Source organism: Micromys minutus (assembly GCF_963924665.1).
Source record: "Micromys minutus genome assembly, chromosome: 7".
NCBI lineage: Eukaryota > Metazoa > Chordata > Mammalia > Rodentia > Muridae > Micromys > Micromys minutus.
This window is the reverse complement of record NC_137976.1, coordinates 1,247,198-1,271,660: the sequence shown is the minus strand read 5'-3', so window position 1 is coordinate 1,271,660 and position 24,463 is coordinate 1,247,198. Positions and strand designations below refer to the sequence as shown.

General features: G+C 44.7%; 1 protein-coding gene across 2 annotated transcripts in view; it reads right to left on the bottom strand.

Moving 5' to 3' along the window:
- Positions 1-24,463, bottom strand: part of DSCAM (DS cell adhesion molecule) — a gene marked incomplete at both ends in the record, with an annotated part of 537,449 nt that overhangs the window by 90,130 nt on the left and 422,856 nt on the right. For both annotated transcript variants that reach the window (XM_080919460.1, XM_080919459.1), the window contains 4 exons: positions 863-1,009; positions 2,322-2,562; positions 14,004-14,074; positions 23,268-23,435. In XM_080919460.1, the coding sequence (XP_080775586.1) occupies positions 863-1,009; positions 2,322-2,562; positions 14,004-14,074; positions 23,268-23,435 (627 nt within the window). The remainder of the gene's footprint in view (positions 1-862; positions 1,010-2,321; positions 2,563-14,003; positions 14,075-23,267; positions 23,436-24,463) is intronic.

Below are 24,463 nucleotides of genomic sequence, written 5' to 3'. Positions count from 1 at the left end.
GAGGCACAAGAACTGAGAGATGAGAAGATGGGAGGCTGGAAGTGAGGGATTAGAAGAGAGGGGACAGGAAGTGGTGGGCAAGAAGAAGGGAGGCAGAAGGAGGAGGCATAGTGGCTACAGGACCAAGGCATAGGAGCATACTAGGGATGGAGAGCTGGAGGAGATGTGTGCGCTGTCTAAACCTGGGGTTTTGGATTTGATGACTTCTCCTGGGGACAATGACATGCCTCTCCAGGTGTTTTGGCATTTTCCCTGGAGCCCTCACACACTTGCACTATAGATATGTCATGTTCAGTTGCTGAGATCTATTCATGGAATAAAGGGGCAACATTTAAGGTTACATGCTATGTAGGACATTATAGATGTGGGGGTTCTCAACCTATCTAATGCTGCTCAACCCTTTAATAGAGTTCCTCATGCTGTGGTGACCCTGAACATAAAATTATTTAGTTGCCACTTTATAACTTTAATTTTCCTAACTAATATTATAACGCAGATATCTGATATGCAGGACGTCTGTTATACGACCCCCAGAGGGGTCGCAATTCACAGGTTGAAAACCACTGTTCTAGATACAGATTCATTATTGAAGCTGCCTGCAGTTTTGACACAGACGCTCATAATTTAGAAGATAGAGTCATGCCTGATTCCCTAACTGCCAATCTTAAGTCTGCTTCAAGCTGCTCTTTAAAAGGTATATGTGTACACAGGTTCACATGTTAGGAGTGTGAAGAAAGAGGGCAGTATTCAAAGGCATCCTCGACATCCCCCCACAACCCAATTTTACCAAAAGAAGGGGGTCTGCAGACTGTGCAAGACATTCCATGGGAACAGGCTCATCATCCACACTGTTTTCTCTTACCTCCATCTATGAGGTTGGCCCAGTAGATGACCCTGAACCCCTGGAGAATCCCATTCAAGGCCTCCTTGGACAACGTAGACCAGGAGATTGATATGCTTTCTGGTGAGGTTGCTATGGCTTGGACATTTTCGGGAGGGTAGCTGGGTACTGAAATGAAACAATTACAGCCTGTGACTGCTTTGAGGAAGTTGGGGGGTGTAGTCGAAGCAACAGTGGATACACAGTAATAACAGTGGATACACAGTTACAACAGTGAATACACAGTAACTTACTATTCTAGCACACAAATCGAAATGTACTCAGTCTCACAGAGGGAGGGAGAAAGAAAATAATCGGTGCAACCCCCATGGGAGTATTGTAACTCAGTTAAGTGTCTTAGGGCTACACAGTTGTCATGGAGGACATCACAGCTCCCCCTGCCCACTCAGACATTCCAATTTCAGGAAGTCATCTCAGACTTACGTCTGGGTATGTCAAGTCTTAATGCTGAGGAGGCCACTGGTTCCCAGATTTGCTCTCCCACAGCCATGGAAAGCTCCTGTTTTCTGTTACATTTAGTGCACACAGCAACTTCCCTCCATGGGAATTTGAAGACTGTAGGAAAATGTGGAACTTTTTTGGCTAGCCTCAAATTCAGAGACTCTGCCTTTGCCTCTCATTGGGATTGATGGTGCCCACCAGCACTCTCAGATTATCTACTATTTTAGATATTGACTGTATGCCAATGTTAAATGTCAGAGAGAAGAGAGGGGCCAATTATTGGCTGAAACTAAGTCAGCAAAGCACAAATCTAATGCAGGTCTAACCACTCCAGCAGAGTGCAGAGATGGAACATTCAGGTCTTGAAGGTTCTAGTTATTTAAGCCTTTTCTACTCTGTGATCAAAGACACACTGTGCAAGGAGTCATTTAAATGGCAGTGTGCTGACTTAACTCTACCATGCGCTGCGCCTTTTGGACTGGAGGGTTCTGTCCTTAAGCACCTTTGCGCTGTTTCCCTGACTTAAGGAAGTGCTCACGAATAGACCTTGGTCACTAGGGGGCGCCTGATCACTATGGGATCTGCTCCAGAGAACCCAGGATTTTTTTTTCTGGGGGGGGGGGGGGCTTTCTCCGGACACAGATGCTTAGAAATAAAAGGCAATTATGGGGAGCAGCATTAATAAAAATTATAATAATATACAGAAACATTCTAAAAAGTTCCTGGTACTAATTTGGGGAAAAGATTTGGATTTCTGCTCTCTACATGGGGACCATGTTCGTTTTACAAGTTCAAAGACCACTCCTATATTTAAGAAGTAAAAAGGAAGATTCAGGGAGTGCATTTGGGCTTTTGGGTACATATCCATCCAGGGCAGGAATAAATTGATGTGGTGGGTTAGATATTTAGGTCAAGCAACCTGGAGCTGGCTACTGGCCACAGAGAGCAGGAATACCACAAACTGGCTGCTAAGACCTACCGTCCTCCAGGGTGGTGGTGATTATCTCCTGAGAAGAAGGTCCTGTGCCAGCCCGGTTACAGGCCTGTACCACTAGGCCATACTGGGTGAACTTATTCAGGTTGTCCAGGGTGTACACTTCGCTGTCCCCGGTGGTGTCAATACTGATAATATTGAACTGGAAGTTACCCCCGGTACTGTACTCCCGGTAGCCAATTTGGTAGCCACGTATGATCCCATTTTGTAAATGTTTCTTGGGAGCCTAGATAGGAAAAAGAAGAATACACTCAGGAAAACGAAAGGGGGGTGGAGTTTAACATGCAAAGCGACTTGGGGAAAAAAAAAGCCAGATAATAATAAGGATGAGAGCAGAAACTGTAACTCCTGTGCCGCTCTAGGTTTCCCATGGCTGAAACATAGGTGGGCACCCAGCCCTAACTGTGGGGCAGCTTCTCCATCATGTTGGTACCTGTAACACCATGATAGGCACTGTAGGGAACAACAACTTAACCAATAATAGACATATAATAGGATCAGGTCAATAGGCTGTCATGAAAATTGTTTAAACTTACAGATTGCTTATTTCTGTCATTTTCTACCTAATGATGTAAGGCCATGGTTAACAAGGGTAATCGAAACTATGAAAAGCTAAGTCACAGGCAGAGCAACTTCAGCGTGCTTCTTCCCCGGCGTGACCTCCTCACCCTCTGCAATGCTCCCACTGAGAGCCTCAGTTGTCACAGGATGTCGGCCATATTTAAGTGGCAGAAGAATAAATCTGACACTGTAGAATCTGTGGTCCGGGTCCCTAGGTCAGTCTGCCATAGTTAACTGGATTCACTCATGGGAAGACAGTCATCTGGAGTCTTGGTGCACACACCAGGGATCTCACTATGTCCTTCCTGCTCATCAGCAGGCTGTCTAATACCCATCTACTGTCTCTCTGTCTATCATCACCCATCTCTATCATCCATCTATCTATCTATCTATCTATCTATCTATCAATCATCTCCTGTCTTCTATCACCTTATTGTTCTATAAATTAATTGTAAACTATGAATCTAGACCTCTTGGGTTATGTAAACCTTTCTGAAGCCCAGAAGAGCTAACAGCGCTGAAGAACAGGATAATGAGCTCACAGGCTCTGGAGAACAGTGACAGGCTGGGTGCATGGGTGTCAGGTTAAAGCCCGCAGGCAGATGACATCTGGGAAAACAGCTCATGGATAGATACAGGAGCCAGATGGGCTTGTAAGGGTGGCCTGGACTCAGCAAGTGGAGTTGGGTGTGTGTGGGGAAAGTTGGCAGGAAAGGGAAGGAAGAGGGTGCCCACAGTTACAGGAGTGAGGCATGATGACAGAGGGGGAAGATGTAGTTCCAGGGCAGAACAAGTCTCTGAAAATCACCAGAGCCTGGGGAAGGGTGCAGAGACTAAGAAACTAAGAAAGGTGCTGAGCTCCGAAGAAACTGTGTGTAGCCTGCATGCTCTCCTTCCTGGCTGAACAGATGCTCCAGGCTGGCTTTCAGGAAGCAATCTGTGCGGTGGAAAACAGTATTCCCCTCATTTATTTGTAGTTTTTTAAACTTTTAATTAATGCACAGAAGCTATGCATGCTCATGGGGGTCGTCTTACAGCAAATTTCTTCCTGTGTGGTTTCCGAGGGATGCAGTTGTTGTCCTCATCTTACAGGCTGTTTGAACACGTGTGTGGACGCACAGCCGAAAACCAGCCAGGCTAGTCATTCACTATCTCACTGAGTGCCAGGGTGCTGCCCTAGTATGGGAACTGACTGTAACACAGATGGGTTAATTTTGTCTTCAAGAACACATTAAAGATTTTAGAGTTTTAGGGTCAGAGCCCAACAAAATTTCTACACTGCACCTGCCAACTTGCATGCATAACCTCTAGCTAGTTAATAAAATTAATGTTCCTGTAAAAATCATTATATGCAAGCCGATTTTACCAACAAAGAGATTTATCTCATTTCATGTAGATTTTTTCATAATTATCAGATAAGTGACTCAACTATAAATGATAATTTTTTGCAAATTAGATTCATATCCATTAAGCGTTCTGTCTAATTGTTCAGCTGGCTCCCTGCAGGGCTTCAAGAGAAAGCCAGTCTGAATCACAGTACAAGGGCTATGCAGCCATGTATACAGTGGAGCCAAATGCTTAAAAGGAAACTTATCTAGAGCAGCTGGTTTAGAATCCTCCTAAGCAGGTATAGGAACAACTTTACTGACTTATCCTTAAGCTTCGAAGGGTTAATTAAGCTTGTGATCTGGGGAGGTGGGGGAGGAGACAATTGTTCAGCTCCTGCTCCTCTTTGTGGTTACAAAGTATCACATGTGGTTTCCTAAAGAGGTTAGAAAGTATCACATGTGGTTTCCTCAGGAGATAAACAAGCTCAGTTTAGTTCACTTAAGGAGATTTTGTTTAAATAAAACCAACAAGTTCAAGCCAGTTTCTGTTCGCTGGGGGGGCTCTTGATAGTTGATGGTTGATGGCAGTGGAAGGCAGCATCACTTTTCTTTAGGATTGCTGCCATTGGTAGGTTCTCCATGTACCCACCGTGTGACCTCATAACCCTGTGCATGTTGGCAGTACTAACTGGACTTAGGAGGTTAAAAGTTATATGAGAAAGACATTAAGTGAAGAGGAAGATGTGATAAGGTGCTCCTGGAGGGGCCAGAAAAAAAAAAAAAAAAAAGGACATGAAGGGTGGATAAAATCCAGATGCATTGTAAAGAAGGGGCATGAGGGTTGGATAACGTCAAGGTACATTGTGTACATATATAAAATAGTCAAAGAAAGATAACTTATATTTTCTTAGAGAATCTCCATTTCTGTTTTTATTCTGGAATAAAGTGTATGCTTTTCTTGTTTTATGCTTCTGCAAGAATATGGTATATAATCATTACTTGGTTTTACTTTAGGAGTCCAAGGTGAAAGTCCTGTGTAAGCCTGTGCATGTTTCGATTTGGTTCATTTTTCTCGTCCCTTTCCTCTTGTATCCTTCATTTACAGTCTACAATTCTGTGTCTGATTTTTCTCATTTGCTACGTTATTCGGATCACAGTCTGCTCTTTGCTTCATGGTTTCTGAGAACAGTGTTCCATTATGTTAATGTTTGACTTGAGTTAAGTATTCTTCCACATTCATATTATTGCTTCGAAACTTATTTGCAACCACAAATGCTTTTTAGCAGCTCTGCAACCTAGATTTTCCATTTTTAAACTTATCTGTGGGACTCAAGTCCCTGCAGCAGACTGCCTTATTTTTAAAGCTGCATTTCAGTTGGCTATTGATGAGCAGGGGCTTTTGCTATTGCTCTGTTAGAAGTAGGTTAGCTTAAGGGGATGCATTGTGACATCCTTCCATCTCCTAAGCTTTGGATAAGTTCTACGCTATTGTCTGTATTTCCTTTACAGGTGCCTCATGGAATTGCTAGCTACCTCGTATGCAAAGCTGTTTATACTGCCCTATAGAGTGAGGAGCAAGCTGCAGAAGGGAAGGCCAAGGCCATTGCCACCCTATCTTTGAAGCATCATGCTCACTACTGGCAAGTCGACTACCCCAAACTCCATGGTCCGTGCCATGTCCGATGCCACTGCCGTCACCGCTGTCATCTCCATCAGCATCCTCAGCTTCATCTTAGCTCTACTGCACTGTCATCTCAGAAACACCTGCCACAGGAAGACTTTCCGCCATTGCACTACCCAAACCCCAGTCATTCTGGAGGGCAGTGCCTCAAGGCCTTTCCTCAGACTCACTTTAGCAAGAAGCCCTCATCACGAATGCTGCTTCACAGGAGCTGGCTTTGATTCTGAATGCCAGGTCTTCTGGGGACATGGTAACTAACATGCTCTCCTGTCCTGCCCACATCGGGGCTGCAGTATGGCAGCCAGCAGATGTGGTGCTGGAGAAGTAGCTAAGAACTACTTTCTGATCCATAGGCTGGGGGGGGAGGGGAGACAAAGAGACAGAGACAGAGGAAGGGAGATGGGAGGGGGGAGAAAGAGATAAACATGGGCCTGGCACAGGATCTTGGAAAGTTCAAAGTTCACCCCCTCCAGTGGCACACTTCCTCCTAAAAGTGCCACTCCATGATGACTAACCATTAAAATCTCCAAGCCTATGGAAGCCATTCTTATTCAATCCACCACAGCAAAGAAGAGAAACTTGTAGGTTTATGCAAAATCCCACCTAGCAAGTACTACTCCTCTTAAAACACATTAAAAGGGTACTTAGTGTGCCTAGAAACAGAACAAGAAAAGTAACTCAGGGGGTTTGCTCCTACTCCATGTCCAAGTTCAGGAGCCCTGTAGATGAGCCCCTTTGTGCCTGGAACTTGGTGTTTGTTATACACTGGGATTTCATAAGTGAGTCACACCTCTTCACGTTTTCTAGAATCCCTCTGAAGGAACTATGTACTCTGGGACAGAGGTCACATTTGCTTTTTGTGACAGGTTACTTGTTTACCCTTGCTGAATTTTATTCTTCCTCCTCCCCACTTGGATCTAGTAAAGGTCCTGATTTCCTGACATTTATCTCTCTCATTTGCTGCTTGCTCTCTGCAGACCACCTATCCCTTCCCTGGCCCTTCCCCCACAGCTACCCATCCTTCTGGCCTCCCAATCCCTCTCAACTCCCATATCCTTAAGGACTTCACTTTGATCTCCATGACAATAGTACCATGTCAACCCATTAGTATGGCTTGCAAGTGACTATTCTCTCTCTCTCTCTCTCTCTCTCTCTCTCTCTCTCTCTCTCTCTCTCTCTCTCTCTCTCTTAAAGAAACAGAGAAACAGCAAAGAGGCAGGATGTGGATAGGCTCACAGCTCACACCATTCACCATGAATGCTGGTGGCTTGCATAGGCAAGCTTTCCTAATAATGTCTATTTCATCTCTTTTCCCTCCACAGAAACCTTTTCTTAAAAAAACCAGACTCTTCTTCTGGGGCTGGAGGAGCGAGTTCCTTGGAACATAAGCTGAAAATTTCCTTTAGATTCCTGCAATTCTCTTAAGATGCATGTTCTCCTCTTTCATCACTGGGTGGCAGCTGCCTCATTCACTTGCCTCATTCACTTCCTCCGTGTTCCACATGCACAACTGCTTGGCAGTTAAGTGCTTCCCAGGTAAGCTGTGCATCAATCAGACTGGGCAATGCCTACTTGATGCAAGGCTGTGGGCTCAAAGGACCCTGACAAGGACATGGACATTACCACCTAGTGTGAGGCTTACACTTCTGAGGGCTAGCTATGGCCCTGTGAGAGGGAAAGGGGAAAATCAAGAGTTTGTTCACTTGAGCCTGGGGATAACCCAACCGTGATGAACAATGTTACACAGCTGCACCCTGGGAAAAAAACAGATGACCCGGAATATAAGCTCAAGGAGGGACTCTGCACTGAGGAATTTGTGGGGATCCCTGGTTTCATGATGACAAGAAGAGACAGCCAGATTTGGTGTTGGAAACTGAAGTCAGATCTCCTGTTAAAAGTGGAGTCAATGCTCCAGCCCTAGGCATTCCCTTTTATCCTTATTGAGAGGTGGAAATTCCAAGCAAATAAAGCTCAGTTGCATGCAGCAGGGGTCTCTAGAGTTAGGCTGGGCTTCATGTCTGTCATCTATACCTGAGGAAGGGAAGATTCACAGGGCTAACTGTGAGTTCGCTTCCCAACTGTACCTTTGACTAAACCAGGTTTTATGCATTGACACAAGGTAGGGGACAGGGGAACAGAACCCCCAAAAGTTGAGATAAGCCACTTTTTCTCCTCTCAGGAATGTGGCTGAAGCACAAATAGCAGTAACAAGGCACATGTGCTGACCTGGCAGGATGCTCCCACCTCCCCCACTGTCCTTTTTCAAAGTGAATAAAAGATTGGCCACTGGATTTATTTTTTATACAAATAAACTTTCCAACCTGGCAGGGCAAGCAAGTGTGGCACTATTCTCTTAGGATGGTGAAATCTATCATCTAATACCTAAACATAAAGCATCTTTTTTATTCATCTTGAGACTTGCCACCTGCTTATGCTGGCAGGCTTGCCAAGAGCCGGAGAGAGAGAAGACCGGGTCCTTGAGGCAGGCTTATTTTGTGGCTGAGCTAAGCAAGCTTTTCCTGAGGACGGTGATAAGGCATAGAGTGCATTCCAAATGGAGCAGTAAACGAGATGGTTCCTGTATCTGCAACATGAATCCATGCCTGGGTCTTTCTATGGAGAACAAAGGTTTTTGTGAGAAAAGATAGATATATGAGCGTCGTGACATACAGCTGAAGGATGGTATGGGTTCCATGCATTTCTGCAGCAAATACTCATTTCCTCCCTAAGGACTGAGGGACTGAGGGGTGAACCCCCACAGAGCCTGCACTTCTTGGTCCACCCTGAGGGTCTAGAAGAAAGTCCATCCTACTCCATGTAAAGGAGAAAGGCTTTGAAGCCAGTTCTTCTTGTCTTGTTGAAGGGGAAGAGGTCAGATCTGCTAATACAAGAAGAACTTCCAATTCCTTACATATCTGTTAGACATGTGTGCATTCTTAAAGAATGCTCGTGTCCCAACCGGAACCAGTGGATTAACTCATGAAAGCAAATGCAAATTTGTAATCTTTCATAGCCCAAGGATTAAGGGAATGGCTGGAAACATTAAACAAAATGTATTTCAAGGCAAATTTCTAATTTCCACTGTTGTAGGAGAGAGGAATGTTGACCTAGGTTTATAATGTGGAAATAAAATGCTAGTAAGTAAACTTTGAATGCACATTTTCTCTGGCTTCACCACATCAAGCAACATTTACTCCAGGAGGTTAGAAGGCAGAGTAAAGAGAGTTCTTATTAACCATGGCTTGCAGGATGAGCTACTAGGTGAGGGTCCCCAGTCTGACACTAATCCTTCAGCTTTCGGATTCTGGGTAAGAATTATTCTTCATTCACAGTGGCTGTATTCAGAGCCCACAGTCACAGGATGCAAGGGGGTTCAGCACGGGGCCAGGAGAGGGCTCTGAACCACAGGTGCCCAGCTGCCAAATGAAGCAGGGACAGGATGGACTAAGCCACTTTCCCAGTGTGCCACAGTTTCCTAGTCAGAAGGGTGTTGATGGAGGAGGCTCACAGAACCTGATGTTTATTAAACATTTACTACGATGTCACCTGCAATGGCTGCAGTTTGCTTTTAAGCATGAGGCAGAGCTGTCTCCACTGTGTGAAGTTCATCCCTGAGATGTACCTCACAGCACAGGGCACTGGGAAGAGTGGGGATGGGACTCTGTGGAAAACCTTCCAATAACAGAAATTCACTGGGACCTCATGACCACCCACTCCGTGGTGTCTGATGCTGAGGAGAGGACAATAGTAGAATTACCCTCAAGGTTTCGCTGTGAGCCATCAGCTTACAGCTGCTCTCAGCATGCTAGTACTACATGAATGAGCAAAAAGTGGATATTTTGGAGACAATCTATAAAGATTCCCCATTTGAAGCAAAAATTTTACAATTGAAATACTTTCTGCTTTCAATAGCAATCTTCTGAGATACCTAGAGTAATTATTTCAAACATTCTACTTTAGAATGTTTCTTTTATGAGTTGCTATAGCAATCACAACACGCACACACACACACAAACACACACACACACACACACACACACACACACACACACACACACCTTCCCTATGCACACCTTCCCTACACACTGAGCTAATCCCAGAACCCAGGGGACTGAGGCAGGAGGAATATAGTCTGGCCTTCATAGTGAGCTCAAGGTTTGCCTAGGCTACAAAGTGAGGTGAGACCTTTGGTCTCAAAGACACAGACAGAAGTTAAAATGCTTCAAGAAATAGATTAAGGCAGAATTTTCTTGGGGAAAATGTATGATTTTGAAGTATTCTACTGAATGAATGTCATCACTCAGATTTTTAATGTTCTTTCTGATTTTGGATCAGAAGCAAACCTGTATTCTGCTGGCAAACCTCCTCCCCCCTCCCGGCAGCCAGAGCAGAGCTAGGAAACAAAATCTCATTGTTATTTGTTTCTCCTTTGGTTGGATACACTTTGCTACAATCTGTGCCAAGCCTCTGCTCTGTGCAGCCCCTCTGCCCGCTCTGCATACCGGTCCTGCCTTACACAGTGCTGCAGGATTGGCTCTTGGATGGTCCCCTGTGGGCTCACAGCCGTGACTTGCAGATGTGCCCGGGAATGAACTTCAGACCGTGAACTTTCACCTTTCAGTGAGGCACGGTGGGAAGCATTCGAGGTGTTCAGCTCTGGTGTCTACCATGCTCTGTATCCCACACTTCCACTAAAGCACGAGTTAGAACTTCATGCGCATCCCTCTCTGTGCTTTGCATCAGAACAGTGCAAACCTCTCTGTGGTTGCCTCTGACACCCATGATGCTTCTCAAAGGCTCCTGTGCTATGAATACATGGCCTAGATCAGTGGTTCTCAACCTTCCTAATGCTGCCACCCTTTAATATGGGTTCTCAAGACGAGATGAACCTGCTGACCATAAAATTATTTTTGTTGCTGCTTCATAACTAATATTGCTACTGTTAGGAATCATGAGGTAACATCGATATGCAAGATATCTGATATGTGACCCCCATGGAAGGGTCATTCTACACCCAAAGGGGTCATGACCCTTAGGTTGACAACCACTGGCCCAGAGGCTCCTTTACGCCACCTCACAGCGCCAGAGCCTCCCATTCTTCCATTGCCTGCCTGTCCACTCCCACGTCCACTAGCTCTCTTCCTCCTTCATCCCCTACCCCCCAGCTCACTCCTTTGTTCCCTCCCTTCCTCCTTCTCTCCCTTCCATCTTTGGTTTCATTTCACATACACACACACACACACACACATACACACTCACTCACACACACACACACACACACACACACACACTCACTCACACACTCTCTTACTAGGTAGTGACTGTCTTACTTACTTATTCACTCATCCACCATGGGATGTCACAGACAAGGGTCTAAAGAGCCCACAGACCCACAGAGGAGACAGATGTGCAGGGGATAAGCTTCGCCCTGAGAGTGTTGGAAATGTCCCAAACAATTTCGTGTTGGGGATCTCCCATCCCCCTATCTTCTCTGAGAGCCATGACAGCTGCAGACTGAGACTCCAGCACTGGGCAGGAGCGGCAGCTTGGTGACCTGGGAAGGAGGACAGGGACAGAAGGCACTGGGATCTCAGGGTGGATGGCTGTGGCACGAGAGGTCCCAGCCTAAGTAGGGTGGTGGGGCCTGATGTAAGAGAGATTGTCTGTGGGATTGGTCCTATTCTCAGGTTATGGGCAGCCTCAACTAGACCTGAAAAAAAAAATCAAAATCAGACCCTTTTCTTTGGTGAAAGGAATAATTAAAACACAAAGGGTAAGGAGTTTGCTTTGATAGCAGACCCAGCGGAAGGGCTATGAGACAATACTTTAAAAAAACCCCTTAGGATGCTCTTTTTTTTTTTTTTTAAAGATGTCAACTCTAAAATGGCTGTTTTCTCACTCAGACCCAAGAGCCCTTCTGTATTCTCCTTGCAGTGGACACATCTGTCTGTCGTGACTAGCTGTCCCATGGTGGTGAGACAGTCCTCATCTCAGGTTGTCACCATCCCACTCATATCCATGCCTTGTCTCTGACACAGGGGCTCCCTTTCTGGCTTATGTTGTCCCTGTCCCCCTGTCCCGAGTCCCCGGTCCCCCTGTCTTTCCTCACCTCTCCCTTTTGCTGAACTCTTCTATCACAGAGAGAGATGTTTGATGGCACACACTTTCTGTGTGTCCTTTACATCAGTCCACAGCTTGCCTGAGACAGTAATGTCCTTTAAAGTTTTTTATACCATCAGATGAAGCAATGAGCTAGTCTGCCTGAGTCTCCAGTGGCCATACCTCACTCAATGGGGCTGATCACCAGTGTGCCTGCCTATCTGTCTAAGAGCCAGGCAATGGATGCTTGCAGGCACAGCACCTAACAAGTGGTCTTAGGAAGGCCAGCTGTGTTCTGCAGCCCACAGCACCTTTATCCATTTGGCTATAGAAAGAAATTTAACTGTAACGCACTGGCTTTGACTACAGCTTTTTACACTGGGACATAATTCAAGGCTCCAGAAGTTTCCAATTTTAGCTGCAAGGCATAGATGCTCTGTAGAAAGACACATCCTTCATACAAAAACACCCCTCCCCCCAAAAAAATCCTCTCAAGGTCTACAGTAATATCTGGCTCTTTCCTGTATCCAAATGCAAGCAGGAATACGGAACAACTGGCTGAAGCTCCACAGCCTCTATTCATGGCAGACTGAGCCAGCTTCTGTTTGAAGCACGGCTGGGTTGTGTACAGGGTTAGAGCACGCTGAGAACCTTTTATTGTATTATGTGGTGCTCACAGGAGTGGGCTGGTCACAAAGACTGAGGATGGCTCAGTCATACTCCCACGCCACACAGCCTGTTTCACTGCCTGCTGCAAACACAGCTCATTGGCCAGGGCTAAAAAAAAGTGAACACACAGGGACTCCCTGCATTAACCCATGTTAATACCTGAGGTGGCATGTACTCCCACAGAGGCAAGCTATTTCTGTGACTCGAGGTCATCATTCCATGAGAGAGTCAATAGAAGAAGGAAGATAAAGGAAAGAGAAGAAAGGGCGAAGGAAGAGGAGGGGAGGGAAGGAGAGGGGAAATGGCTGAGAAGAGAAAACACTCTATGACTTACATACAGATAAGAAGTAGTAGGTATGTCTTCACAGAAGCACGGATCCAATAACAGGTCCCTAGATAAAGCAGCATCTGACCCTTATGGTCATTTCCAAGTCCTTCTCCAAGAAAATGGCTAATTTCCAGTGTATCTCACCCACAGGTAAGCTCCATGATTTGCATATCCATGGATCAGTGGCGACTCGAAGCCCTGGTCTGGGACACCATCACCTCCTTCCAGACAAAGTGTATTTACCTTGAAGGCTCTGCTCTGCTCAGGGCACCCGCACCAAGCTAAACAGCACAGACTGTGTCTATAACCACAGGCGGGACTGCCTGGGAAACAGTTGCCTCTAAGGTCCATGGTCAGGAAAGTCGGGTGCTTCCTTGACAGTGGCAGCTAACTAATTCCCAGTGAGGTTTCTCTTCCTCATGTCCTTGTGCACCATGGACTACAGAGGGCTGTCTCCACTCCTAAGAAGCACTTAGAGGTTTTCTGCTGTGATGAAGTCATAGCACTCAGTCAGGGCGTATCAGCCTCGCTCTCTGCATGAGACCAATCCTAGGGGACCTTGATCAAATTCTAAGGCTAAAATAAATAAGACAGGGTGACTTCATTCTTTGGAGATAGACGATTTAGGAGTTTAAATTATGGATATCAAACACGCCTAGGTCCCAGAACAGTGTTTCAATGAGGGACCAAGCATATGTGTGGTGACTGTTCCAAGAATTTGAGTAGGTAGAGGCATCATGGCCAGCTTAGTATCAGTGCATTCCGAGATAATTTCACAATGAAAAAACCACCCAAGGACATACATCTCAGGATGAATGCAGTTACCATGTCTGTATCAAATGTGTGTACACACACACACACATACATACATACATATATAGAGATGCCATACATCTAATTTGAAAAACAAAGCTTTAAAAAAATAAAATGGCATTATGATAAGATCACAATGATTACATACTAAGGAAAGTGTCAAATACATGTATGTTGGCTCAGTTTACCTTCCAGGTAACCCTGATACTCTGAGATGAGGTGGGTTCCAAGTGAACTTCCTGAGGTGGACCATCAGGAGCTGTAGGGACCAAAAGCAAACAGGTGGGTTAGATACAGGTTCAGAGCAGGACACAAGCTACTGGGCCCTGTATTTGGCATAGGGAAGTTTGTTCTCAGGAGCAGCAGGCAAAAGCAGTTGTAGTCAGTGTGCAGTATTTGCTTTCTGTTTATTTACTCATGAGCACACAAATCCTGGGGTCCTGACCCTCCTCAGTGTGCCTTTTGCTATATGACTCAAGACTCCAAGTTAGATGAAATAAGGGATAAAATAGGAATCTCAGACACACACACACACACACACACACACACACACACACATACACACACACACACACTAGCATGTCATACAGCTCTGTGTGTAGGCGACTCTTTTCTGCCTCTAGAAGCCTTGAGTGGTAGGGAAGTTGGGCCTCCTCAAGATGCTGGACTCTACAGTTAAAGGTCTCATAAGGCAGGAACTTAGGCCACATAGGGAGATGATGCCAAGCTTGTCATTTGTGATAATCCATTCCCACTGGCTGTGGGTGTGTAGTAGTGAGAGCCACATCAGCCAGAGTTGGGCCGTTCACACCTGGGATGTTAGTAAATGGAAATTTCCAGCCCAGTTTTCACTCTCTAATGAGAGCTAGAGACTGAGGAGAGAGCCATTTCTGCCAGTGTGGAGACAGCAGGGTTCCGATAAGAAAAAGGCACAAGGGAGAAAAGAGCTGATCAGAGGTGAAGGTAAAGAGCTCAAAGGTTGGGTCTAGGCAGGCCTCAGTGCAGAGGATGATGGTTTCCTTCTACTCAAAAAGATTAGTGTTGTAGTGTTCTTCCAAGTCCCACCAGGCCCCACCTCTCATTGGCTATGTAGGCTTATGTAAGTTATATAACATCTCTTTGACTCAGTTTCCTTTCTATGTCATAGGATAGCCAAGTTATGGAACCAACCTGGTGTTTGCACCAGAGGGATGGATGGAGATAATGTGGCGTAGATACATGATATTTACTCAGCCCTATGAAGAGCAAAGCAAGGAAGGCTGATCACATTAAGCAAATGCGTTCTGTCTCGGGCTAATAATCACCGGTTTTCCTCATTTGCCAGTCAGAGAATTTAAGTAGAAAAACAAGATCATATCTGCACAGATGATGTGAAAGAGACACAGCTGTCTAGGAGATCCAAGGGGATAAAATAGGAGGGGTGGACAAAAAGGAGGGTGGGGTAGGGGGACTAAAAACATGGCATGAAAATTGCCTGTGTAGCAAAAGAGAGAAGAGAAAGATGGATGCTAGAGCTGCTAGTGAGAAGACAGGAGGTGGAGAAGCTGAAAGTGGGAATGGAAAGACAGCTGAAAGGGACAAAGGACCATGGTGGCAGCGCCAGGTGTTAAGCCTAGAAAACATGGCTCCTTGTATTCTTGTGTTAAGCATCTGAGGGCAAGTGGGTGGGGGGTTTCCATGGCTGGGGACTGAAGAGAGAAGGAGGAGGAACGTCAGCCCTCAGCCTGCTTTTCTAACTCATGTTCCATTTCCAGGCATGCTCAGGCATTCTGTGAAGTTGGCTGCTGGTTTGCCCTCTGCTTTTTCTAGCAGCATCAGGGACCCCTTAGCCTGGCACCCTGCTGTAGCCTGGCCTCAAAACCTATCCCACTTTCTACTGTTACCAAACATTAACTCTGGCCTGGGCTTGGCCTCTTTAGAAGGGGGTGTGGCTCCAAGTTCTTGGCAGCTCCCATATGTCCTAGTTACTGCCCATTCCATGGATGGAGTCGTTCTAACATTTACTCCATGTTCTTCTGTTCATCTGCATCTTTCCATGTCCAGCGCCTCGGAAGAATAAAAGTGCATAGGTTCTCGATGGCTCCAGCGGAACCTTTGCCCTCCAGTTTTTACTTCCCTCCGTCAAATTTGCTCTTGCCTGGGAGCCTCTAGAGCTGTTATGAATACCTTGGCATGGTTTTGGTCTCCTATGGTCTCTCAGGAGCTGAGTCCAGAGGAAGTTCATTTCTGAAAGGGATAAGGCACTTTGCAGATGTGAGACTAGAGCCACCTCCTTCTCCTCAGCAGGTGCAGGCTCAGCAGTACACCTGGGGCACTGAGACCCATGGGGTTATTCATCCATCTGAAAAAAGGCTCTCCTAGCATCAAAATTACTTCCCAGCATTCAGCCACTTGGACCTTTACTGTCAGAGCCTTCTCACAAATCAAATACTTCACACAGAAACATGATGCCAGGCCTGATTTAAAAAAAAAAAAAATGTAGAATAGATTTCTTCTCAAGTCAGTGACAAAAAAGAATGTGGCTCCCCCATTGAAATTGTTATTTTTTTTAAAAAAGATGTTTACAACTATTTTTAATTGTGTGTATGGGCATGGGCATAGCTGTGTGCACATAAATTCAGTGCCCACAGAGGCCAGAGGCATCGAATCCCAATGTTGAGTTGCCTGGCATGAATGCTGTGAGCTGAGCTTTGGACCCCTGTGGGGCAGCATGTGCTCTTACCTGTTGAGCCATCATCTTTCTAGATCTCATCAAAATCGTTCTTGAAAAACTATTTTGAGCTGACCTTGTCAGCTCTACTAGGGTCTCCACTTACTCTCGTCTTTTCTGAGGGAGGACTGGAGGTTGCAAAGGGAACTAATTGTTGTTTCTGCAACATTATGAGAAAGCCATTTTAGTCATAAACAGGATTTGTCTAATATAAACCTTACTGAGCTTCCAAAGGCTCTTATATCACTATGGGTGACTTCTGTGAGACAAGGCAATGGCAGAGCAAACGCCTATCCCTGAAATGGACAGGGTGCCTCACAATCTATCCTGCTCCTTGCACTAAATTTAAAGACCATGCTGTTATTTGATACTCAAGAATTGGTTTACACACTCCAAAGTCAAAACTGTAACATAAGATGGAATGTTTTATAATTTGTTTAAATATTTAGTTCTATTTTTAAATGTATGTGTACTTGTGTGTGTGTGTGTGTGTGTGTGTGTGAGCATGTGCGCGCGCATGTGTATGGGTAAATGCACATGAATGCAGCTATCCAGAAGGGATGTTAGATCCTTTAGAGCTGGAGTTACAAGCAGTTGTGATTCACACAACATAGGTGCTGGGAACTGAACTTGGGTCCTTTGTAAAAGCACCAAGCACTCTTAACTGCTGAGTCATTTCTCAGCCCTGTGAAGTTCAGTTTTTTTTGTTTTTTTTTTTTTGTTTTTTTTTTTTTGTTTTTTTTTTTTTGTATTTTTCATATTAGAATACACAGCAGTTTCCCTATAGTAGGAGACTGGAGGCAAAGATGGATAATTATTAACATTTCCCAGAATTGATGATCTTTGCATATCTACAGAAGTAAAAATAAAAATAATGGCTAATCTTTAAAAGGATTCGGTTTTGTTTTGCAAGGTCCTCAGCAAAACAACCTTAACTCATCCTGTTTGCCTAGATACATCAAGGAGACATCTACCTGACTGCCAAATGCACAGGAGTGTGACACTTCCTTCTTCTCCCAACCATTTCCCACACTCTGGCTGGCCTGTGTGGGTCCTCCTGAGCTGGCTTCTTCCTGTCCAATGAGCTTCCTGAGACTGGCAATCTTTTAAATATCAGTGAGGTGCCAGGATCTCAGAAGACTGTCTCTCCCAGAGAAATGTATCCATATCCTAGCTACAAACTGAGTCCTGGGTTTGTTGATTGTACTGGCGAGAACCTTCCTGATGAGTCTCTCTCACAAACTTCTGTCTCTGCCATCCTGGTTAGGAGTTGGTGAGCACCTTCTAAGAGTCAGGTCACTGTGGAAAAGAGGACTTGCGTCCATTCAGCACTGTCCTCAGAAGCTAAGTGGTGGATCCAGTCCTAGAACCCATCACCATGGGAATGAAAAAAGAAAATGTATCTATATCCTGCTTCATAGAGACAGTTGGATATTTTATAGCCATAAAGAGAAACAAAGTTATTTTGTTTGCCAAAAAACAGATAGAAATAGATAAGCTTACTAGGTGTATCAAGCTAGTCCCAGAAAGAAATATCATGTGATTTTTCTCATTTGTGTTCTCTTGATTTTATAATGATATACAGTCATGCCTGCATATGTGACAGAGGGGAAACTGAGAAGCAGTTCAAAATGATGTTTGTGTGTGTGTGTGTGTGTGTGTGTGTGTGTGTGTGTGAAAGCCTTTATATAGTGAGTTAGGATCAAATAAACAACTCAGGAGCCACTGTAGAATCTCACATGCAGATCTCTGTGGGGGGTGGGGTAGGTGTGTGAGAACAAGTAGTTTTTGTGGGGAAAGTTGCCAAGATGCTGCTCAATAAAAACATGAAAATCATATTTTGACACAAAATAGAGACTAAATTCATGTAAAGCTACTGACGGATTAATAACTCATTCACCTAAACCATTTTTTCAGTGCTATCATGTGCCAAACATTATTCTAGGGACTGAGATGGAAAAACAAACAAACAAACCCACAGGCAACTGTTGCTGTGCGTGTGAGAAAAGGCTGGAAAATCAGCCAAAAGTCGAAGCCAGAAAAATCTGGTGGTGACCAGGCCATTTATAGAAAGTATGGGGGTTGGGAGATGCTAAGTGAATGGAAGCCTAATAGTTTGGGACAGGATTTATAGAGATGGTATTTAGGCCGAGAATAGAAAGTTGTGAGGAAGAAGGAAGAAGACCACTCTAGAATATTCTAGAATGTTCCTAGAGCATCCTAAGTTAGCATCAGGATGATGCTCCTATGTATAAGGGACAGCAAGAATACTGATGATTTCTCCAGAATTAATTTCTAAGGTTCTCCGCCATTGAAAAGTAAAAGAGATGGCAACTAAACAAATAAACAAAAAAAATAAAATAAAAGGAAGTGGCTAAAGGTGCTGTCACCTGTCACGGTATCACAGGGCATGGCTGGCTCATGGATCCTAACACAAGGCAGATCTGCTGGAAAGACAACGCTCCGCTGTAACCTCTCTGAAACCCAAACCGTCTATCTCTTGCTAGTCTGTGAAAACAGTGCCATCCAAGGTGCTCCAGCATAATTGAACTTCCACATTGCCTCCCAGATTCCTAATGAAGATGATGAAGGGGTCAGCCACCCCGCACTCGGTCACTGACACTCAGGGTCATACAACCTCAGGGTCCAGCTGCTGACGGGAAGTGGCTCTGGTGAGGGTCAGCCACGGTGTGACATGTCTGATCAGTATCACGGAGCCCTGGGAAGTCAGAGTCACTTCTGCTCCATTAAGAGCTGGTACTGTCAACTCTGACAGTGTCTCTACTTACTGTGACTTATTTAGGGGGCCTACGGGGGAGTCAAGAAGAATGTGCTAAATGGTTCCATCTTTGCTACATATTTGCTTTCTGAGGTCAAGTGCATCTAAGTGGTGTGATTATTCACGTGGACGATTTCACATAAAAATATCCAGGAATTGAGGCTCAGAGCAATGATATTTCCAACACCAGGAAGGAGCGCTGTGCTAATGGTAGCGATTCTTCCTTCAGGCAGCTTTGTGATGGATACTGCAGAGATCTCAAATCAATTTCCCACGGTGCAAATATCTAAGTTCAAGGTCCTTCAAACTTTTGCAGAAAGGATGATAATTTGGTCCCATGCAATTTTTTTGTTACATTTTCCTCTTTGTGATTTTTTTAAAAAAAATCTTTGGTGATTTCTTACACAAACATAATATATTTAGATTGAATTATTCTTATCACTGGGTTAACAGGTGGAATTTAACCTCCTTGGTAAAGTTTGACCATGCTGTAACCAAAGAAGGGAATGACTTGTTTGTCAACAGCAGATCCATCAGAGGGGATCCTTGCAGTGGACTCCAGTTGAGAGCTGCCAGCCAGGTGCAGGGGACCTACAGCAGTTGGTCAAAAGAGATGATGATGATGATGATGATGATGATGATGATGATGATGATGATGATGATGATGATGGTGATGATGGTGATGATGAAGATGATGATGATGGTGATGATGAAAATGAAGATGAAGATGATGATGATGGTGATGATAAAGATGAAGATGATGGTGATGATGAAGATAATGATGAAGAAGATGATAATGATGAAGATGAAGATGATGATGATGATGATGATAAGTGTCCAGATTTGAATTAGTGACACCTCACTCAGAGGCATGAGCACCAGGAAGACACTAATGGATCTCTCTGCAGATTATGTCGCAGGACATGGGAGGGAACAGGGAGGAAGGCTCCTGTGGTGGAGGTCAGAGCTATGGTGGAAGGGTCTTACTCCATCTTGCCTCTTATTCAGCCTTCTTGCTTTATCCTTGGCCACATTTATCTTTTCTGTCTGAATTTCTCATTTCATTCTTTTTACCTCAATAAGAAAACACACAGCCAAGTATCTCCTAAGAACCAGGACTCGAGTCTGTACAGAAGTTGGTTTCTAGAATCTGAGCTGTCAATAGAAAGGCACCAGGAAATTGTATTTTGGGGAAGGAGTAGATGTGCCTTTCCCCCGTGTCCTGACATGGTGGAAGGGGCCAGTGAACTCTCTCGGGCCTGGTATAAAGGATGCCTTCTGCTCACAAGGTACCATCCTCATGGCCTACCTAGCTCCTTAGGACCACCTCTTGCTAAAAGGATATGGGGATTTGGTGAATTTGGGGGGCATAACAGCATTCAGACACTAATACACTTCAGAATCTTCAGTGTGAATTTAGCACTACATCTCACGTACATGTATTTTCTCACTACACACCCAAGACACTGTTATATCATGTTGAAGCCTATACTCAGTACATACATACACAGACACACACACATGAACATGCAGAGAGACACATAGACACACATGAACACACAGAGATATGGACACAGACACACAGACACATAACCATGCAAACACATACATAGATACACACAGACACAGACACACATACACACAGGCACACACACACATAGACACACACACAGACTCAGACACTCAGTGGCTGTGGCATCTGCAGACACTGCGGTCAGACCTAAGGAGTGACTAAGTATGTCAGAGGTGCAGATGGCACTTCCATCCATGAGTCACACATGGAAAGTGACTTTCTGATTCTAGTCATGCAAACCACAAGACAAAACCTCTCTTCTAGTCTATTCTCATTCTTGCTTTATCTGAATGTCAAGTCAGGCAGGTGGGGCTGCCCAAGCCAGCACCCAGGTAACAGTCAAGAGCCTAGTCAGCCATCTAAAGGGGAGAAACTCCATTTCTGCATGCACAGATACCTAGCAGCTGCCCTGCAGACCAGCACCGAGAGCTGTTCACCCGGCCTCTTGGCTGCAGGCAGAGATGCTGCCATAGCAACTGAAGGCTGCTGCAGAGGTGAGGAGGAGAGGACACAGCTTGACATAACAACAGTGCACCTAATGGCCACCGGGGGGAGCAGCTACAAGAGATAGTGCAGGAAGGAGTGAGTGACAGGGATGTGAGAGGCAGGAAGAAGGGATCATCTAGTCAAAAGCTACATTTTGGGTTGAATGAGACAGAAAACATATTCTCCAAATAGCCAGCATCTTGTAATTCCAGAAAGTTGGGTCAGGGTAGGCTAACATTTTAATAAGACTCCATTTTTACTGAAATGTATGTCCACAAAGTCCTTCCAGAACTCAGAATTTGGTTTTCCAGTGGCCAGGTATGTCTGCATAAGGAGGAAAAGGAACCAGATGTACCGTGTCTATTTTAGAGATGACAAGACACTAAGAGGTAGTCCAGGAATTTAGCACATGGCACTGTCACCCACCCTTAAAAACAATTTTCAAGAATGGATATCATCCTGTACTGAGATCCAGGCTCTGGGTTGTGGCCATACAACCTTGAACACATCAGACCCTGTGTGATCTTGGAAGCTAATCAGGGTCAGACCTAGTTAGTACTTGGATGGGAGAAATGGACACCATATTGTCCACACATTTAAACTTATCTCCTCAAGAGTGAAACTGGCCACACAACAAAGACTTATGATGACATAGCTAGGCTGGCTAAGAAGCCACACCTCTTAGAATCCAACATGGGGAAGCAACCTAAAAGAAGGGGCTGACAGAGGATTTCAGGGTGCTCACGGTGTCAGGGCCAATGCCACAGAAGAGCTGAAAATGACTGACATGACCGACCATGTGGGATGCCTTAGATATGTGGTAAGAAATGCCGCTGTGAATTATAGAAAAGTATTTCAGAGAGCAAGCACAATGTCTGCATGTATACAGAGCAGAGGGAAGTCAATCATGACCTGGCTGGAAGTTGATACCAACGTCTATGTGAGTAACAGACATTGGAAGATGACACACAGTGTTCCAACCTCGACTCAAACTTATGAACACTTTTGATTGATAGTGGAAAACAAAAAGAAGGTTTGAGTGTTGGTCAATCCTGTATTTCCAAGAAACAAGCCAGACATTGGCTCCTTGCTTCTCTCTAACAGAAGCCTCCAAATATTGCTTTCCTCTGCTCTCCAATGGGACAGGCTCACAGTCAGCATTCAATGGCTACCACATAGGTTTTCAGTTCTCTACTAGCCCTTTGATTGCATCCAGTCAGGCTGAAGTAGACATGTATGTCTCTGAGTAAACACATGTGGATATGCACACTGTTTGGACATGGACATCTGTGTAAGTGGTGAAACATCACAAAAATGATCTAGAAGATTCTGACAACATGGCCCTATGTCAGTTTTAGGTGATGGGGTAGTGGAAGTAACTTGGTTTGTTTCAAAATGCTTATGTGTATCTTCAAAGTTTTCAACATTTAGTAAGAAATAATTCATCATGGTGGAATGTTAACAATCAGCAATGTTACTACTCATTAAGTAACCCAAGCTTCTCCACTTGCACACAGACACACTCTTGGGGATTTTCATTTCAACATCCTTCTCTATCCTACACTTGAACTCATGGCTCTTGGGAAGATACTTACTGTCTCTCCATCAACTTGGGTACAGTGCATCAGAACTAAGGGACTGTACAATGTCACGACCCTTGGAGTTGCTCAGCACTGTTGGTCTAATTTTTCCATTCACATTTCTGTATTAAGAATCTTGGTTATCTGAGTATTAGGCAATGACCTCAAAACCTGTGCAAGGTGCTATGAGCATTTTTATAGGCCATGGGGCCATGCGAAGCCCATATCAAAGAACTTCACCGGGAGTAGGAAAAGGTCCAATTCTAAGTGTCTGAGTCACAAAAGTAAATTTCTGGGTGGCAGGCTCTAACTAGTGCCACCTACCTGCCTCATCCGCCGTGATGGTGATCTCGTTGCTGGGCTCACTCTTGCCAATCCGGTTCTTGGCGTACATGCGGATGCTGTAGGTGGAGGAAGGGTGGATATCAATGATGGTGGCCGAGTTCAGCTGAGGGGAAACATCTTTGGTTCTTTGAGCAGAATCCCAGGAGTCTTTTGGGTTTTGTTTTTCAAAAAAGAAGAGATAGAGATGTGAGTTTTTTTCCTCTGCCTTTGAAAGTTCACAACAGGAATAAAATAAAAATAAAAACAAAAAGAAAGGAAGAATACCCCCAAAGCGAAATCTCAATACAATGTTCCCAGCTTCTTGTCCGAGCTGGTCATCAGAGGGGACATGGGGTCACACACTTATTTCCAAAGGACTGAGATGAGTTTGGTATATGGAGGAAGCTTGAGCAAACACAGAACATATGTCTGAGGAAGAGCAGGATAGGAGACACAGAGGTGGAAGCTGGTTCTGTGGAAGCCTCAGACACACACACAAGCTTATTCTAGTGCACAATAGAATGTATTTCAGACATTGCTCCCCTGCAGGTTCCTAGTTCTAAATGACATAAAACAGCAGAACTCTTAGCCAAATCTGACTACTCCTTCCCAAATCAAGTGTGATAAAACTAAGATCATTCCACGAAAGCCCATTCAACCTCGGTGCAAATCTGACAAAAGTGAACACCTTGATTAACTTTGATTTTTAAAACTCATTTATCCTGAATCTTTTGTGGCAGGATTTTTTTTTCAGCTTTGGCTACTTTGAATGTCAGTGCCGGCCTATTGTGAAGAGATATCATAGAATATGTGGCAGTGTGAGCAGAAGGAGGTTTAGGGCTTTGGTTGAAGATGATGAGGTCATCCTGGTTTCAGGAGGGTCAGATAGTTGACTGAGGCCCGGTAGTCATTAGCAAGCATTGGTTGTAGGAGAAAAGACACCCTGAGACCATGAATGGAGAGGATTTGTACCCATATCCCACTTCCAGGTCCTCTCTTGTGACTCCCAACATACTTGAAGGTTTTTTTTTTACAGACATTCTGTACTTCACAAGGGCAGAGGTCACATTTACCATAATGTGCATTACTAGTGCCCACCCAGTGTCTGGCAGGAGGAAGAACATGGTAAATGCATGGTAAATAGGTAAATGTACAAAGGAGAAGCCCAGCAACACCAGCATCCTGGGGATGCCAAC